The following is a 12,893-nucleotide window of genomic DNA, read 5'->3' on the forward strand; positions in this document are numbered from 1 at the left end:
GGGTACTGGACATCGGATGATGGTAGCAAGACGTAGGAGGAAACGGAGTCATTTGAAGCATGATTTTAGAGTGGGGGGGGGGGGGGGGGGTCAAAAATCGTCATAAATAGATGACGTAATTTATGGACAGCCCCCTACTGTCAGTCATGAAAATAATAATATATCACATATCTCAAACAAAACTACTTTAATTGTCATAACTAGATTGTTGATTAACTAGGTATTCATTAATAGAATAAAATGTCGAATCCAGCAGCCATTGAAAAAGTCCTCTTTTAAATTTACTATGTTGTTCGGTAGCTTATTAAATACTATTATTTACGTTAAATTCAAATAAAAATTCAAATGAAAGGGTTACGTAATATTCGAATGCATCATTTTTAGGGTTCCGTACCCAAAGGGTAAAACGGGCCCCTATTACTAAGACTCCGCTGTCCGTCCGTCTGTCACCAGGCTGTATCTCACGAACCGTGATAGCTAGACAGTTGAAATTTTCACAGATGATGTATTTCTGTTGCCGCTATAACAACAAATACCTACTAAAAAGTACGGAACCCTCGGTGGGCGAGTCCGACTCGCACTTGTCTGGTTTCTTTTTTAACATATTCTCAGTACCTAATGTGAATGTCCAATTGTCCAGAGATGAAACTGGGTACTAAATTGGTATGGAAAGCGATCACCTGACCTCGTTCCCTTTCGTCTTTACAGTCATAGCAATACCTATAACATTATAGGAATCTTCCGTGGGAATCTGCCAAATCCTACACCGGAACAGGCGACACAACAGAAAACCACCGTGTCGCCGAAATAAAATATCTTTTAGCTTGTAAGATTTTTATTATTGTATGTATGTATGTATGTTAGTTTGTAAGGTATGTATCTATGGGCCTTAGTTGCCTGATAATAAATGATATTTGATTTGATTTGATTATAGCATCTCAGATGTCGTGTAAATATTCAAAAAGGGGGCATTCTCTCCTTCTTGTAGCCAGTTGTCCTCGGAGTAGTTGTTGTCTTTCCTCTCGACTACGTGGAAGGTGTACGCGTGCCGGCTCGTCGCGCTACTATTCGCCGCGCTGCGGTGTACCACGTTCCCATGGATCAATACGCACGTCCCTGTAAATGTATATCCAATTTAGAGTAATACAACATTACAGTAAAAACTAAGCCACTGTGAAACTACAAAATAAGAATACAAGAAAACAACATTAAAACTACAAATAAAAACCAAAGACAAATTAAACATTAGATTTGGGCGACGACGTAACAGCGTGGTTCCGTTGCGTCGTCTGACTCGGCGTAGGATTCGACAGGTTGCCCCGGTACCGCCGAAACACCACACCCTTCGGCATTTTTTTCACCAGTGTCTGATCCACAACAACCTTGCTGGTAGTGGCATTGTAATTGATGGTGGTTTCCTTCTATATCGAGTGGTTTTGTCAATCCAAGGTAAAATGTATCTCCCAAGGTTCCCAAAATATAACCACACCTCCTGGGATGGGGCAAACTAGGATTATACACATTTAGGACCAAATGAAGATATTAAAATGGTTTCCAGCTTGCTGGGAATTAATTCCTCAAAACGCTTTTTTTGGATCTAATTTGACTGGCCTATAAGATGAACTGCTTTGTTAGAAATGTTATTAGGTACCTATACCTCTAATCGAATATTAGTCGAGATGACGTTTTATTCGAATCTAATATGAAATATCAATCGCAAACAATTTTGACAAATCTGACAAACCTGACTGTACATAGGTAAAATAACTGCTTGGATTTACGGGTTATTCCCACTAGTTACCACCAAGTTGTTACCAGTGGTAACTACTGGGAATTTTTTTCCCACCTTTTACCACTGGTAACTACTGGGAAAAATTATAACGGCCGGATAGTAACCGGATATCCGGTGCATCTCTAATTTATACTATACTATTTTATACTGTTTTTATTAGTATTTAACTCTAACAAAATGGTAAAAGGTGGGAAAAAAATTCCCAGTAGTTACCACTGGTAAGAACTTGGTGGTAACTAGTGGGAATAACCCGGATTTACCTTTACTGACTGGGAGGGGGGTGAAGCTCGAGTCCGGGTACACGGGCGGGGGCTTGTCGTAGATACACTTGTTTCTATCTTCAGGACTGCGGATCATCCGTCTGTGGATACCCGACTTGTGGGACCCGCGAGCCATCCAAAGGCAACCGTTTTCAATCGTCGCGTCTTCTAGAGCTATCCAAAACCCTATTGGTGGAATTGGCTCTGTGTGCAAATATGATATATCTTGATGCGGTACCACTGAAAAACAGATATAAAGATACACACCTATATATATTATATAAAAAAATGTTGAACATGGCAGGAGCAGAGGAAGACCCAAACGGAGATGGCGGGACAAATTCGATACATTGTGTGTGGATCGAGTAAGGACTTAAGGAGTGCAAAAAATGCCGTGATAACGCTGCAACAATTTCAGAGTAGGTACTATTGCACTATTATGTGTTTCGATCTATATTCAGGTTTCTCTATAGATAGGTTTAGTTACACGCCTACATAATACTTATAGTTAGTACTGATAATGTGACTATAACAAATTTATGTTCAACTGTAGGTATAGTTATGTTAATAAACTGGCAGAATATATCGTAGTTTTTTTTAAGGGGAGAGTAAATTTTCGATTGCCGTTGCCTGGTTATGTCGCCAGTTTGAAATTAAACAGTGACAAAAAAATACAAATTGACCTGGGGAAGGTGGGTAATGGATATACCTCAGTATGCAAACAAATTTTAGCTGTATAAATCCACCTTAAACGCTAATTGCTTACTATCTGACCTGTGTTATCCAACCTCGACACTGGCGGAGTCATCAAGCCCTGATGGAGCCATAATACACAGAAATTGATTGATACTATCTGACCTAGGAGTAGTAGGTGGTCAGGTTATAATGGTTGTTTGCCGCTAGGGTGGTATAAATATAAATAAACAAGCTACCCTCGGCTCCGATTCCCGGGTTCTTGTAGATGTACATGCTTTGCACGACTGCCGGCTCGACCAGCCTCAGCGCGCGGCACAGCGCCTTCACGCGCTCGCTGTACGTGTAGCACCTGAAGATTGGGTGCAGAAGGTGCAGAGCGTGCCCCACCTGTTGATTTTTACATATGGTATGCTCATAATGCGACACTAGCGTTTGCATGCTGGCAACTCCCCCCTTCCTTTCAAAGAGACTGAACTGTAAGCATCCATTATTTTGTCTCAAGATTCTTATTTAATTATTTCATTAAATCCATAGTGGATAGTAATCAGTAATCAGTGTGTTTATTGCTTTCATAGGTTATACAGATTGGTACATTTTATTGGTTCAGCTATGAAACCCTGTAGGGCACTGCAATATAACTTAAATCTAACTTAATTATAAATTAGGCTTACGGCTATCTGTTATAATGACCATGCGATCATGCATCATAATTAGTCCGATAGTCCGAAATTAAACTGTGATTTAATCTACGGCTCATCAATAAATTCAGTGCTGTTAATATTTCCTTGTTTTACTTAAATGCGCACCAATAGGGATTCACCCACTGCCAAGCCCTATATACAGGCTTTTCTTTTAATACCACCTGCAATCAGCCATGTCATCAAATTACTCAAAGGGCTACTACTACTGCTAGATCCCACAGAATAAGTGATTCTGTGTTGCTCTAGATTGTTGTTGTTGCTGGGCAAGCAAGTTATACGCACCCTCTTAGATACATACCTTAAGCCCCGTCTCCATATCGCTCGCGCGGCAGCCGAGCCAATGTTCGATAGTTTGCCGCGCGATATGGAGACGGGGCTTTAGGTTAGCTTGCAGGGTACACTCGTTTTATAGTACGGTATGGAACGAGGTAACCATACCATACTATAAAACGGGTTTGACCCAAATAGGTTAAGTTATTAGCATAAAAAAAGAGCGTACCTCGCCATCAAACTCCACAGTTTGGCGAGTTTTATGTAATTTATAAAATGTATGTTAGTTTATCATGAATAAAAAATTAAAAAAAAAAATGTATGTATAAACTCTTTATAGTACAAAACACAAATTTATATATGACACAGTATAGGTAGTACAAAGGCGAACTCACTCCACTCAGTTACTCGCTCGTCCTAGGATAAACTAATTTAAAGACATGCATACTATTAATTATCCTTGTTATTTCACACCTTCACCAACCTTATTTAATGAAATGCTTGGGTCAACTTGAAGCTTTCCATCGTCATCGAGCGCTTCTTTCTCATAGAAATAGCTGATTTTATCGTTGCTTTCCATAAAGTACCTACTTGTCCTTTAATTGCTGTAAACATAAATAAACACAATAGGGTCATTCTCATTACCTAACACCATCGCGTTACAATTTAGAATGTGTTCCTGAGGAAGAATTTGTATATACTCGTTTGTACTATCAGCCTACCAGACCTATTTAAAACTTAACATATTTTAATGATAAGGGGGTAGTATTTAAGTAGTAACTTTTTTGGCATAGGTTTATACATTGATAGAGTCAACTTTTAATTCGTCTTTTATTGTTAAGCCCTGGGCTGGCTCGCGAGCGAGCGAGTTGGCTCGCGCGGCAGCACGGTATCCATTGCGCGCGGCTGCCGCGCGAGCCAATGTTCGATAGCTTGCCGCGCGATATGGAGACGGGGCTTAAGAATCTGGACGGTAATTTAAGTATTTTTCTCCGTGTGTTTGACCAATTTCTTTACATTAAATAAAGTATAGTTGGTTGAGTACCTGGTGTTCAGTGGTGGTGAAGACCGTGGGCGGCGCATCGGGCAGGTGGCGCGTGAGCTCCAGGCCGGCGGCGACCAGTTCCGCGCACTCGGCGTCCCGCAGGAACCCCTCCACCACCGCGAACCCGTCGCGCTCCAGCTGCAAACGTTCAACCTCAGTACCGTCGCGGCTAGACATGGGCGAAATGTGTCAGTAGAGGGAAAAGATTGATATATATCTTTTTATCACTGGGATATGTATCACTCTTTTATATCTTTATATCCGTGCGTATCAGTTGCCCCGCTCACAACTGTATCGGCACTTGCTGACTTTGCGTCATCTTATGAATGAGAGAGAGACAGACTTCTCGTTCCCGCGGAATAGCGAAGCGAATGACGCGTCCGAAACTCCGAATCCGCCCATGGTCTAATAAAACATGGTCTTCTCTTCCCAGAGTGTCACTTGCCTACGTCACAATAACATTGCTACTTTATTTCAACATAACATGTTACATGGGTACATTATATCTATGGTTAATAAGTTAATTTATTTCTTTATATAGTCCGTCAACCAAATCTTGTCAGTAGCAATGTAAAGCAAACTAAAGTAGGGCAACACTCAAAGAGCAGTATTGCGCCAAGAAAAGCAGCAATGTACATCGAACCAAAAGATTTTTTTTTCCGCTGAGCGCGCCCTGCGTACGTCAATTCAAATTGTACTCGCGGTTTATTGAAAAAAATTTGAAACGGACGGACAATTTAAAAGCGATGTTAAAACAATGTTAATCAAAATGATGAACAAATTTGAAGATATCAAAAACAACTCCCTATTGTAGTGCTTATATTCTCTTTGTTCCCTATCTATGTCTTCTAAGTTTACTAAAATAAAATCATATCAAAATGCAGATAATTAGATAGTGCATATATTTGTTATTTACAATATAATATGCCACTTGTTAATGTAAATTAGTGTACTCTTCTGGATGAATATGACATACCTGTGTAATTTTTTTGATTGGTATATATTGTACAAGGATTACATATTAAAAATAAAACAACTGATATTTGGGTGTTTATTTAATTTAAAGGTAAATAAGATAAGGGTCACTTTAGCTTACACTATAATACAGGTCATTAATTGAAAAAATATAATGAAGTTACCAATGTTACCGGGTCACTTCAACCAAGCATAATACTCTGTAGTATTCTATTGCATCTTTGTAAATAGTCACAACTGATTGCTGAAAATATTAGACATGTGGGCCTATGGACGGTTTCCAGGACACAATTTATGGTCTTGTTGGATAGATTTAGGCATACATTTTAATTTTATTTATGCCTTTTAACCCTAAAACAAAAAAAAACTGAACATAATCTTAAAAGTTCGAAAGAGTTCTTCCATGTACTTGTCATAACCTCAATTTTTAGTAATGTTTACCATCAACGAGCATGATTGTATATTGTAGGCCCCTTAGCTTTGCTTATTATTATTTAATGTATTGGTATTTAATGGTGACAGCAGAAATATCTCTTGAAACAGAAACGATTCAGAATGAAAACCAAATGAAAACAAATAAGGTGACGTCTGTCGTTCACGATCCACATTCCACAGATAAAACACAGATGACACGCATTTTGGAATTATTCGAACACAGTGTTGCTAACCCGCGATTTTTCAAATTTGCCGCCTTTTACTACTGACAAGATTTGGTTGACGGACTTTAATTTAATAATTTTCATTTATATGTATTTTATCTTAAATTTTACAATAACACGTCATTTTTAATTATTCGTTAGCAATATCTTCCGATTCACAAAAGAAATTTCAGACGTTCGGGTAATTCTGTTTACACTACTGGCAACACAGGATAGCGCTGTCACATTTGACAATCCGCCATTTTGTCCCTGACCGATCGTCCTTGTCGAACGCGTGTTAATTGTTATTTCCTTCTCGCTCAGTGTCAGCAGTCGCAGTGTTTTCCAAACTTTTCACGTCGTAAGCTTCGTAATTAATGTTTTGTTACGAAAATGGTTGGCTGCTCTATTCGGAACTGTAAGAGTAGGAGTGAAAAGTGCAGTATAGATTTGTTTTATTTTACTATGTTTCTACATGAATAACTTAAAATTAATGCCGTTAAAATAATTTTCACTGTTGGTTAAAATTCTCCCACATTTTAAAGTTTGAGAACCTGTAAACAGCATGATGACGTAGGCAAGTGCCAGTTAGGTCATTCGTGAATCTCGGAATAGAGTACCAGGCGGAGTATATTATTATACCATGGAATCCGCCCGTACGAACGCTGTCGCTCGTTCATGTTACTTCAGTCGACGCGCGAGTCGCGCGACTTAGACATCGCTTATCGCTTTCGCTTTAGTAAATCGTTGCCGAGGGAGTGAGAGGTACGGATATACTGATACATTCGGATTCGTAAAGACAAGAAGAGTGATTCATGAAACGAGAAAGATACCTATATATCTTTTTTATCTATCACTCCTGAGTTACCCATGTCTAGTCGCGGCAGCTGCCTTCTGAGGGCCTACCGCGAACCACGTTCGACGTGTTGCCTCCCTGTCACACTTACGTACTGTGACAGAGAGGCAACACGTCGAACGTGGTTCGCGGTAGCCCCTCTGATCCAAAGCTGTTTCAAACACCTAGCTATGGCTCAAGTGACGAAACCGACACGTGGGGCCGTAGCCAAGATGATAATCGTCTATCAGCTAATTTTTACTTTGTAATAGGCATTTGCCTATTACAAAGTAAAAATTGTTTGGCTAGGACCCCGGATGTTTAACTATATACATAAATCTTGACCTAAGACCTAATTAAACTATGTACCGTTGCAAACAATATTTTTTCTAAGACAGCAGTATATACACCTATTAAATTCATAATAACACTGCTATTATGATTCTATGGACCAACTCGCCCAACGCGCCGCGCTTATAAATCTTATAATGAAGTTGATAGATATCTACTTATCACTGACAGTCATTTATCCAATGTTTATCCACAAAACAAAGAAGTAATAGAAATGAAACTTACGTGTAAAGCGTGTGGCATCATTAAGATAAAAGAGAATTAAATCACTACGTTTTAAGAATCGGCACTCTCGAACAAGCCTTGAACCGAACCAGGGTGACGCAACCAGGCTGACGCAACTAGGAACAAAAAAGCTTTTGTATGGAATTTGGTGACCTAGCCATAGCCATAGCCAAAAAAACAAAATAAAACGTCAGTGCTATTTATCTGTCAAGTCAACTGTTTTAATACTAGATTCATGACTGTCAGCCACTTTGCTTTGTTACTTGTCATGGCGGTTCGCATGTTTTACTTACGTATTTCTTGCAATTTCTTTTTTAAAAGCCTTCGTTATTTTCCAAAATAGTCAAACGTGATAAGAACGTACAGTGAGTCAATAGATTTTGTTTAAATGCCACCGAAAATTAAGTTGTTTAAGTGCGAAATATGTGGCAATCGATACGTTCGCGAAAATCGCAAAAAAGGAAGTTTATGGTGAAATTTCCATTAGATGAAGACCGGTAATTATTGCTTTAGAAACCTTTAGCCTTATTTTGGTGTAGCAGGCTATAAACACATCGAAAATTAGATATTTCATATTCACTTTCATTGTGAACTAGGGATGTACTACAAGTATCGATAACTGTAGCCTAATTTTTACGGTTCCGTACCCAAAGGGTAAAAACGGGACCCTATTACGAAGACTCCGCTGTTCGTCCGTCTGTCACCAGGCTGTATCTCATGAACCGTGATGGCTAGGCAGTTGAAATTTTCACAGATGATGTATTTCTGTTGCCGCTATAACAACAAATACTAAAAAGTACGGAACCCTCAGTGGGCGAGTCCGACTCGCACTTGTCCGATTTTTTATCAATGTAAATAGTAAAATAAATTGAGTGAATTTCCTGATAACTTGCATGCAACATGACTATAATTAAACGATTATGATGATGATGATGGTGATGAATTATTTCGCCGAATATTTTTAGTGGAAAATTATCTATCATCTGTGCATTAATAGAATGGACATTATATTATATATTTTAGGAATCTAGTAATTATTTAAGATTTTAACCTAAAATATAAGTAAATGTGTGTGTGTCTGTTTTAATGATTAAATGTTTTCAGATGCAGGCAGTGGGTCAAATAAGTTGTTAAGGAAGACTTAGTATTATTATTCAAGAATATAATTATATAAAAAAAATAACTTAAGTTAGATTTACACATTGCAATTTTGACACAGGTGAACATATATTTTCCTCTGTTACCTGTCGACCGTCGAACCGTCTGGATGTATTTTAAATTACTGATATTAAATTAGTTATAAAAATCCTTTTACATATTTTTATTTTAACAAATAAAAATCGTGTTCACATTTAAGTCCAACCATGTATTAGTCCACTCAAAGAACACTATATATAACATACGACTTAAATGTGGACTCGATTCCAACCTGATTTCGAGTACGAAATTTGTTGACAGGGGCCTATGTTTCAACCCTCCCCAATTTTTCGATATCGATAAAATACGCAAGCGTGTAGCATACTACACTATTTAAGTCTGTTATGTTGGTACTATTGTTCTTTGACAGATCTTTGTCGTACATGTTGGTAATAGTTGGAGAACCAAACTGACAAAAACTGATTCCAGTCGCTAGTATGGAGGTCCCGTCTCTTAAAACGTATAGTGATTATATTCTCTTTGTAACAAACCACGAAGTGACAGAATTAGAAAAGCGGGGGAATCCCCTACTATAATGGCAATATTGGCCTGCAAACATGAATCTAGTATTAAAAGGATCTAGCATGAGGGTGGCGAGAAGTGACCGAACAGGATAGTCTTATGTATCTTTCAGTAGGAGTAGCAGCGAATGCGCTATTATTGTTTGTCCTTGTCACAGTCTCACATATTTTTTGTTCCCCACCGTTTTTTTAGTATGGATTATGGTGGGCAACAAATGAATTCGACCAATCACAGTGTCCCTCATGCTGGCCACATACGTAACGACACAGACTACATATATACAGACGCTGCTATCCCATACATTCAAATGTGACCGCCTAAAAGCGCACCATTACCAGATGGCGTCACTGAAAAAGCACTGTTGCCTATCATGGATACAAGATGGCGCTGTGTCACATCCAAATCATAGAATTCCTAACGACATCTATACGTCTTCATTGAAAGTTAGTAGACATATGTCGTTGCCAACGATTAGAAGTAATCAACAGATGTCGCTTTATAGCGTATTGAATAAATCATGAATCTAGTTTAAAACTGGATCAAGCATGAGGGGTGGAAGGAAATGACCGAACAGGATAGTCTTATGTATCTTTCAGTATGAGTAAAGAGAGTTCGGGCACTTAAGGAGTACAGGGAGGGAAGGGAGAGGCAGGGTACAGAGAAATAGCGTAGCCAAACGGTATAACCATAAAGTAATTTCGGAAAACGATACTGTGGTGATGATAATATTTATATATTATAAGAATGCTACATAAGTCTTGCCGAAACTATTTAAACCGGCTGAAAATAAATACCTGTCATAATAATTTTGCGCATGCTACCATTGGTGCATGGCAAAAGGATTAGACATTACTACTGGCGTAAGTCCGTCTATATGCCACCATGCCACTGGTACTTGAGCGTTTCTTTATATTTTTTTAATCCAATTGCTCAAAAAGTTTAGTTTTTGTAGCTGCAAATCGTGCGTAAAGTTTGATTTTTTTACACTAGTGCTAAAAAGTAATCTGATTGATACATTTTAAATAAATGAGTATTATGCGAGACCCGCTTATAAATGACCCACCTGAACAACGCGCGATTGGGCATAAAGGAGTATTATTCGAGACCCAATAGTATTACTTGAACAGCGCGCGACAGAATGAAGCTGACGTTCGTACAATACACTTTATACACTTAATATAAATGTAATTAATTAGATATATATCAATATAATGAAATAACAAAAGATTCATGTTTTTTTACATATAGCTGGTCAACCAAATCTTGTCAGTAAAATAAAGGCGCGAAATTCAAATTTTCTATGGGACGATATCCTTTCGCGCCTACATTTTTCAAATTTGCCGCCTTTTTCTACTGTCAAGATCTGGTTGACCATGTATAATTATATGTTCTGAAAATTAATTTTATTAATTTTAATAATACAATTTCTCTTCAATTGGCATAATGCTGACAACAGTGACAACAGAATCCACATTGAAAAAAATGGCAATTAAAAGTAAAACTTTTTTTATTCCCTTCCCGCCTTTTTTATTCAACATTTAAAGTGATTTATGTTTGTAAGTAATTGCCAAGAAAGCATAAGTTATTAAATAAAAATGAGTGATTCAGACGATTTTGGAGTTAATTTAACGCCACCAGATATCAAAGCAAAGGCATCCGTTGTAAGTGACAGGGCTATAACCGCGAAAATCGAATTTTGCAAATTGCGGGCATTTTTCTCTGTCACTCTAATTACGCCTGCATTGGAGTAAAAGAGAAAGATCCCCGCAATTTGCGAATTTCGGTTTTGGCGGTAGCCCCTCAGTATATTTCCGGAAAAATCGAAAGCTCGGTACTCGTGCAAAATGACATACTTCTCGCACTTATATCGAAAACTACTATTTTTTGCCATTTTTTATATTGTGATCTTTTTTGCCACTTTTGTGTTATTTGTACTCAAATTCACGAGCTCTTTCGATCCTAATGAGATAAAATACCTCAATTCATGCTCAATTCACTCTTATCGTGCCTTCTAAAAATTTACGATACAAGTTGCATTGCAATAACTATAAAAAAGTAACTGATTTGACTAGTACGAAAATACCCTATTGTAACAATACGATGCGACGTTGTCGAGTTAAACTGGACTCGCTTCGCAGTAACTCATAGCAGTTTGGCAACGTCGCGTCGTGCTTTTATTTTTAAGCAACAGATTTGTACATGATTTGTACCATCTTAGTACCTATACATACAAAGATATGTTTTCATAACGTTCCTTTTCAACTTCTCCCATGGCAAAACCCGTACCTATCAAACCTGAAATTATTATACAAAAGCATTTAATGTTTGTTTTAATAAACTTTTTCTGTTATAATTAGAATAAATATATCTAATTTTGCGTATATTGACCAGGCAGGTGTTTGTATCACTAATTATGTGACCTATAAGTATAGACAGACAACAGCGTGCACAGAAACGTCAAAAACGGCATCAAGTAATGATTATTGCTATTTTAAAATTAGTCCCCTACTTCAGGGTAATGTTATACGCCTGTTCCTTAAAAAAGCTGAGGGCCTACCGCGAACCACGTTCGACGTGTTGCCTCCCTGTCACACTTACGTACGAATTTACAAGTGCGACAGAGAGGCAACACGTCGAACGTGGTTCGCGGTAGGCCCTCAGAAATGGACACTGAGGCATAATTATCATTATTTTGGAATTTAAGTACTATATAATATTATTTGTAGTCTTTTGGAATATCATATTTTATTTGAACTAATAATATTGTATAATAATAAATCATAAAAGCTCTATTTAGGGACAAGAAAGAACTTTCAACGGCAACACTAAAAATAAACTGTCAAATAGTCAAGTCGCCACAAAGCGGCACCGCGTTTGTTGGTTGCCTTTGCTTTGTTTCTGTTTATACAAACTTATTAATTTCATATTATAGCTTCATTTGAACTATAGTACAAGTACGTGAATAGAATACCTAGACGTGTCTTGCTTGGTGTAGTTGCGTAGGTATGCTAAAAGGAAAGTTGGAAGACCGATGTGGCGCTTTAAAGACTGTGCTAAGCGTGACATGTGTCCAAAATGTGGGAGGTCGTGCCGCTCACGCATCGGCCTCCACAATCACCAAACCCGTTGTCTAAACAGCAATGCATAAATCGTCTGCAATAGACGAAAAGACCTGTGATGATGACGTGAATTGCCGATGTAGTAACGGAACACTACTAATGGTAAAACCTACATATTAATCTGACAGTGTCTACTGTTTGCCAATAAATGATAAAATTGATAAAAAATTAACACTTCAGGTAAGTTTGTTTTGAATACAAAGGTTAATTAAATAATTTATCACCACACCAACTGGTAAAGGCCCCCTTGATTGTTCAAATACTAAT

The 12,893-nt window shown here is 38.0% G+C and overlaps 2 protein-coding genes across 2 annotated transcripts in view; one reads left to right on the plus strand and one right to left on the minus strand.

Moving 5' to 3' along the window:
- The window catches only part of LOC134660234 (RNA exonuclease 4-like), a 76,726-nt gene that overhangs the window by 1,841 nt on the left and 61,992 nt on the right, over window positions 1-12,893 (plus strand). The gene's annotated exons all lie outside the window — the stretch shown is intronic.
- LOC134659945 (phytanoyl-CoA dioxygenase domain-containing protein 1-like) lies at window positions 929-4,941 on the minus strand. The gene is made up of 5 exons (XM_063515642.1): window positions 4,742-4,941; window positions 4,204-4,315; window positions 2,985-3,135; window positions 2,053-2,292; window positions 929-1,116 (listed from the first exon to the last, which is right to left on the minus strand). Exons 1-5 carry the CDS (start codon window positions 4,939-4,941, stop codon window positions 929-931), a joined length of 891 nt encoding a protein of 296 aa, XP_063371712.1.

This window comes from Cydia amplana, chromosome 26, assembly GCF_948474715.1.
Source record: "Cydia amplana chromosome 26, ilCydAmpl1.1, whole genome shotgun sequence".
NCBI classification, from domain to species: Eukaryota; Metazoa; Arthropoda; class Insecta; order Lepidoptera; family Tortricidae; genus Cydia; species Cydia amplana.

What these genes read in the sequence shown, in the direction of transcription:
- LOC134659945 (XM_063515642.1), bottom strand. Translation starts at nt 4,941, where the DNA reads ATGTCTAGCCGCGACGGTACTGAGGTTGAACGTTTGCAGCTGGAGCGC. An exon ending in CTCAACCAACTATACTTTAT is followed by an intron (nt 4,316 to 4,741) that starts TTAATGTAAAGA and finishes CAGCAATTAAAG; the next exon opens with GACAAGTAGGTACTTTATGG. An exon ending in CCCCCTCCCAGTCAGTAAAG is followed by an intron (nt 1,117 to 2,052) that starts GTAAATCCGGGT and finishes ATACATTTACAG; the next exon opens with GGACGTGCGTATTGATCCAT.